General features: G+C 34.6%; 1 protein-coding gene across 1 annotated transcript; it reads left to right on the top strand.

The window, feature by feature from the left end:
• Positions 1-29: 29 nt before the first annotated feature.
• On the top strand, positions 30-6,016 carry LOC111281134 (NADPH-dependent pterin aldehyde reductase). Its single transcript, XM_022868768.2, has 5 exons — positions 30-319; positions 399-468; positions 984-1,177; positions 1,597-1,769; positions 5,587-6,016. The coding sequence occupies exons 1-5, from the start codon at positions 92-94 to the stop codon at positions 5,654-5,656; spliced, it is 735 nt and encodes a 244-aa protein (XP_022724503.2). The 5' UTR covers positions 30-91; the 3' UTR covers positions 5,657-6,016.
• The last annotated feature ends 640 nt before the right edge of the window (positions 6,017-6,656 follow it).

Here is a 6,656-nt window from a genome sequence, read left to right as displayed (position 1 = left end):
GCTTTTGGAGTAATTATTTTATATGTTGCCATTAAGCATGGTGCGTTAGCATTTTCTTTTCCGGGAGAGAAGCAAAAAAGATTAAAGCAGAATGATAACGGCGTCGTTTAGCGTGTCGAACAAAGCGGCGGCGGCAGCATTGGCAGCTAAGACGGTTTTGATAACCGGAGTGAGCAGAGGGCTGGGTAGATCCCTAGCTCTTGAGCTTTCCAAGAGAGGCCACACCGTTATCGGGTGCTCCCGCTCCCAGGATAAACTCAACTCCCTCCAATCGGAGCTCTCCTCCCCCGACCGTCACCTCCTCCTCAATGTCGATGTGGTCCGCCCCTATTCCCTAATCCATTTCTATGTCTTCTACACACAGCTCTATTTTTTTTTAATCTGTTTTGGATTTGCAGAGTTCAAATAGCAGCGTTGAGGAGCTGGCCCGAGTAGTAATGGAAAAGAAGGTTGTTCCAGACATAATAGGTATTGCGCTTTGCTTCAGCATTTTAGGGTTTTATTCTAATTTTTAATTCTCATCCAAAATAGAAAATCTTAGATTTCCTTTGAAATTTGAACTCTCTTTAGAGGCTTTTGGAACAGTTCCAATTAAATTAAGTTAAAGGAATATGGAACGTTGAGACATTGTTAGGAGGAATTTAAGTATCTGACTGAGTAATCATTAATCAAAAGTGTTTATGCATTGCCTTTGAACTATACTTGAGGCCAGTAAATCATTTTTCGTCTGTCATGAGCGAAATTTTGGTTTGGGGTTTTCACTAATCGAATCATTCTCTCCGTAAACACATTAATATTTGAAAAACCACTTTTAATCAAACAAACCTTAAGATAGAGCAATTGTCTCGTTTAGCTTTATGTCTGTTTCTTTAGCTGAAAGTGGAGTGCATATAAATTTATAGCTTAAGGGCACATGTCATGCTAAACAGAAAGTCCCACAGCTTCTGCTCTTTTGGTCTTTACTGACATTAAGGTATTGGCAGTAAATAATGCAGGTACAATCAATAAAAACAACAGAATTTGGGAGGTTCCTGTGGAAGAGTTTGATGCCGTTATTGATACAAATGTGAAAGGGATTGCAAATGTGCTGCGCCACTTTATCCCTTTGATGATTCCAAAAAGTCGAGGGATTATTGTTAATATGTCTTCTGGATGGGGAAGATCTGGTGCTGCCCTGGTAAATTCACAATTTTCATCTTCTATACAATTCATATATTTTAAATTTATCCCCATTTAATTTCCATGATTAATATGGGAAACCATGCGCAATATTGCCCAATCAAAAGTTCCTAATTGTTTATCTGAAATAAAGGAACCATTGTTGAAAACAGCAGTGATGAATTTAGAGGCTGTTGGAATTTTTTTTTGAAGCTTTTAGAGGGAAGCATGTAGACACACTAGTTTCAAAGGAGCTCTATTCTTATCATAATAAGTTATGTCTTATGAGCTGGTAATATTTCCTCTGCCAGCAACTCTTATGGCTATTATCTCTAGAATGTAAAGTTCTTAATTTCAGAAATTTGTTTTATTCTTAAAGTGTACTAAACCTTTTCCAGTAATAGTGAACCAAATTTGAACATGCTTGTAACTCAACAGGTTGCACCGTACTGTGCATCAAAGTGGGCTGTTGAGGGTTTAAGCAGAGCAGTGGCAAAGGAGATGCCAGATGGGTTTGCTGTTGTAGCACTTAGTCCAGGTGTGATAAATACTGAGATGCTTCAATCTTGCTTTGGAAATTCAGCCTCAGTATATCAGACACCTGAAGCATGGTATGTGAATTTTTCTTTTAAGTTTTAGTAAGAATTAATCTATTTTACATATGCAGTTGTGCATGTAAGTTATCATACTAATTTTATTATATCCTAGAATCATATAGAAAGGAGGATAAATTGAGCTAAAATGTCTTTTAATTCATGTCAAATTTATCAGCAATCTGTAAGTTCTAATGGTTTCCAATTGTTTAGGAAAACTAGTCTCTTATTTCAACTCGTTGGAAGATGAATTCCTCTAAGAATGCAATTATAAACATTTCAAAATAGGCTTCTAAGCTCTCTGCTTCTTATCTGTGCCTAATTTGCTTAAATAAATAGATTTTTGCGGAATTAAGAGTTCGGATATATAATATGGCATGTAGGCAGTTGCAAAAGAACAATATAGTTGAGAATATCTTTGCTTTAATTCTCACTTCAAAAATTGTTCGCATTTCTTAGGTGGAGAGTACTGTAGATTGCTTTAGCAGATTAGAACCTAAAAAAAGTTTCTAGTAAAAAAAAAATAGTGAATAGGCTGTTTGTGACCAGGGTTTTATATGGGAGCTGAACTTTTGGTGTCATTTTTCCTTTTGATACATGTCTAACTTATGTAGCAATGGATTGCCATCCGTAGCAACCTTTGGTATGCCTGTAGAAACTGCGCATTAGGTTCAACGTCTTCAATTTAGCAAACATGAAAGAGAGTGTGCACCCTTGCCTTGCATGCAAGTCAGGCTTATAATCTGGCTTTTTTTTTCCGAAACTTTTTAAGGGTAAGGGACATCTTTAGATTACTCTGCACAACCACAGAAGTTTGGTGGCATAACTATTTTCATGGGTAGACCAAATAGCACACTTTCTAATGACATGATAAAGTGATAAACTTGGATTAACGAAAGGACAAAGTTCTTCCATAAATTCTCTTTGTGGCACTATCCAACAACTCTTCTTACCACTACTAACGGTGAATAGCTTCTTTCTATGGAACTAGGAGAGACAAAGAAATAGATCTTTTTTATGCACCAATGCTTAAATTAAAATTAGAAAATCTTCAACCTCTGACACCCTTCTCGTTGGATCCTTGGCATTTAATTTTTTATTCACGTAATTCTAGGTTGAATTGAACTTCCTAAGTTGGATAGGAAGTCAAAATCATTCATTATGCAACTCATTTTTGTTCGTTTTAGTCCTCTAGTATGGTGGATGATGAATATGTTTGGCTGTATTTGAGATGTAAGTTAATTAAGGCATGAAGATCATAGCTCTCTTTGGTGAGAGTGTAGTTGGTTGTTTGATCATTGCCACCAATCATTAGAGCACCTCTGCAACTTGCTTCTCTGTTGCTTCCTTCAAAAATATTGATCAGGGTTCAATCCCCTGAAGACAAAAACTAGGGATTTGGTTTACTCCATTATGATTGGCCATACTGCTATATCATTATAGGAGTCATAAGGGGAAAGGAATAACGAATAAAAACCAAGAAAATCACTCTAGATCTCAAGAGGTACTTTTACTTTGAATTTACTCATTAAAAAACTTTGTTGTGCTTAGGAGAATCATGCAAAGAGTTAAGAGACCATGACAATGAGAAACATAAAGTTTGAGAATGGATTGAAACTGTTTAGGAAATGGGATCGGGAATGGGTGTAGTCTTGAGGAGTGAAGGCGTGTGGGGTTGGAAAAATAAATGGAGTCTAATTAAAAGGGAGAGATTTTGGGTGCATTTTAATATTTTCCTGTAATTTTGGAGGAAAGAAGGTCTTACTGGTGGAAGTTTTTAATTAGACAAACTGTGCTGCGAGGAAATTTGAGTGGAAATTTGTTTACTGGGGATGGGGGCAGCTTGAAAACTGGATCTGGGTTTTCAATTTCATGCCAACCTTTTAAATAAATTTAGAAAATTAAATTGCATTAGGAAATAAAAATTTATAACCTATTGAAGACAGATACGTGTAAAAACAGGCTCAAATAAATATTATAATCAGACTCTAGCTGGCTTAGCTTGAAGTATATTTAATTTTGTTTTTCTCATTTACTTGATAAACATTGATAGGTACTCTTGTCAAACAATTAATAACTTATTTTTATCAACCTTGAGGTATGATTGAAGAATGTTAATGTTTTCTTACCTATCATATTTGTTAATTTATAAAGAAATCAAACACAATGAGTTACTTCAGATAATTTAGAGGAGGATTTGTTGGTTTAAAACTCTTATTTAATATTATAGTAAATTGTGAGGTTTATAACAGCAATATTTGTGGTCCACATTGCAAATCCAATGGCTGTTACTTTGCAACCATGAATGCAATTAAAGACTTGGTTGCGACTATTTGTAAATAGCTTTAATTAACCTAGCCAGATTATTAAACCTAAAATATATTTCAGTCCATGTGAGTTTCATTATCTTTGAATTATTTCTTTAATTTGGTAGGTCCTCTTTCACCTGCATTAATTTAATTTAGTATTGGTTTAATGCTGCACAAGAGCTTGTTATGATGATGGAGAGGATTTAGAAAGGAGAACCAAACAATATTGAGGGAGCTGAATGCAAGCAATAAGGAACACAAGAAATAAGAGTAACATTGGTGAGAAAGTGGATTGGAGCCTTGGAGGAATGGAAGGTTTAGTATTAGGATGTGAAATTCCATGACCTAGTCATCTCATTATCCATGATTTAGACTAAGTCATAGCTGCATAAAGTTTTGAATGATTAGATAAGTTGGTTGATCTTAGAATAATTAGATAAGCTAGTTTTAATCTTAGATTAGGATTTAATCCTGCTTAGATGATAAGCTACAGCTTATAATGAACACCAACACTTGTGTATAAATACCCTATACTTGACAGGATTAATTCAATCTTTTCATTCACTCAAATCATCTGTTCTCTCATAGGAGGATATAGGGGGAAGGGTTAAAAAGTGGAATGGAATCTGAGATATCTAGGGAAATTTTAGTTTTGTGGAAGAAACTGAAGGGAGAGGTGTTATGTTATCAAAATGAGAGTGAAAAATCTAAAATGAATGATTTGATGGTTCTAACAAGCAGTCTGCTTATTGACGGGAGACTTCTGTCTATCTCCTTCAATCAAAAGGAGCTATGTCACTGGAACAACTTAGCAATATCCAATTTGTTTCCGAATAGAAGAACATGTATTTTGGAGTGGCTGTAAGGAACTAGTATTTTGAAGTCGTTGTGAGGAACTAAGGTTTGAGTAAACCTTAATAATAATATAAAACAGAAGTAGACTCTTTTATTACTAGTTGTATTGACCTATCTGGAATGTCTCTAAGCTTGGCATTAAGCTTTTGTCCTGCCAACCATATTTGAGGGTCAATTCAACCCTTAGCATTGACTATGGTCCTTTGAAATTTGGATTTGACCAATTTTAATTGCTATCTTCATTTATCAGTTTAAATCCATTATGTTTTCTTGTTAAACTATATTCAATAATTTGTTAGCAACATTTACTCCTATTTTATTATTGTGCTAAGATTATTGGCATGGACTGTATATTTTTCAGAAAACTGCATGAATTACTATCATATGTTATGAGAAGAAAGTATTACTATAAGAAATCACATGCCTTTAAAGTTATCTTTAGGTGTCTGTCAAATTAAATGAATAACATTATTTATTTAATAAAATGTTACTCGTGTATGTATTATAAAATAATCAAATTTCCATTTTAACGTAGCCCAGGAGTGAAATCTAATGTTCTTACACAAAATGCTTGGATTAGTTTTTTTTCTTTTTAAGTTTGATGTTCATGCTATTTTGCCTTATGGTCTGAGAGGTTGAAGTGTTTTTCACTGGGGCCATCCTTTAATCAGGTCTTTGAAGGCAGCTACAATGATACTCAATCTCACTGCAGCAGACAATGGGGCTTCCCTCACTATCTGAAGAAAGAACACAACTGACTTTTTAGATTCAATTCATCTCATGGATATGACTATCTGTCCTGGAACAATCAAGTCTGGAATTTCCTTGGGATGCCTGTAAAGAAATCTCTACACAAATTTTCCATTAGTTAAACATTAGTTTCAGTCATACATTTGAAGGTGATAAATTTTGTTAACTAACAAATTCTAAGAGGTCTGTATTATGGCCGGAAAATGTTCGAGTTCACTTGCAGCGGCACTCTTATTTGAAAATCAATATGCATCCAACTTTTTGAACTTGAAGTCGGTTACTCCAGGATATACTTGATAATTGTATATGATTGAATATTATGACATCTACTAAATCCTCTTTGTTTATTTATTTGTTTTGTATATCTATCAGCCATAAATTCGATGCAATGGACTTTCGCTCTTGCACTAAACACTTGATTTGGAATGCCAACGAAGTGAAAGACACCAAATTTTGGCCAATAATTGTTTTGTTGTCTTGCGTTAATTTCACCGACTTAGCTTTTCTGAACAATTTTTTTTATTTTAAGTGATAATTGAAAAATTGCCATCGAATCCATTTGGTCATCATTGGGTTTTGTAGACTTTTCTTATGCTTTGCAATTTTGAAAATTCATTTGTTCAGTCTTAACAGATTGTTATTTGTCCGATACTTTAGAATCTGATGATACGGAAATTATGAAATTACCTTCAAACTAAAAGAGAAACAGGAGACAGCAGGTTATTTTCGAGGAAACAGACGTACAGAAGTCAAAAGTTCTTTCCCCATCCTTCTTCGTCTCCGGTCTCCGGCCATGCTGGTTGAATGTATATTTTTGGAGACTTAATTTATTTAGCTTTTATAAATTTTAAAAAGCAAAATTTGATATGATTTACCAACCGTCGGGGTAATTAAGTTTAGGAATGGCACTAGGACAGCTATGATTTGCTCTTCCAATAGGTCCCTAAAAGTGGACCTATCCATTTTCGGTACTAACACAAGCTAAAATAAT

This window comes from Durio zibethinus, chromosome 28 (assembly GCF_047325235.1).
Source record: "Durio zibethinus cultivar Kanyao isolate XHJ-2024 chromosome 28, ASM4732523v1, whole genome shotgun sequence".
NCBI lineage: Eukaryota > Viridiplantae > Streptophyta > Magnoliopsida > Malvales > Malvaceae > Durio > Durio zibethinus.
Note: the sequence above shows the minus strand (reverse complement) of the source record. Positions and strands in the feature narration are given on the sequence as shown.

Coding starts and splice junctions, on each gene's coding strand:
- LOC111281134 (XM_022868768.2), top strand. CDS start 92: ATGATAACGGCGTCGTTTAGCGTGTCGAACAAAGCGGCGGCGGCAGCA. Junction 469..983: donor GGTTGTTCCAGACATAATAG/GTATTGCGCTTT, acceptor AGGTATTGGCAG/TAAATAATGCAGGTACAATC. Junction 1,770..5,586: donor TATCAGACACCTGAAGCATG/GTATGTGAATTT, acceptor TCCTTTAATCAG/GTCTTTGAAGGCAGCTACAA.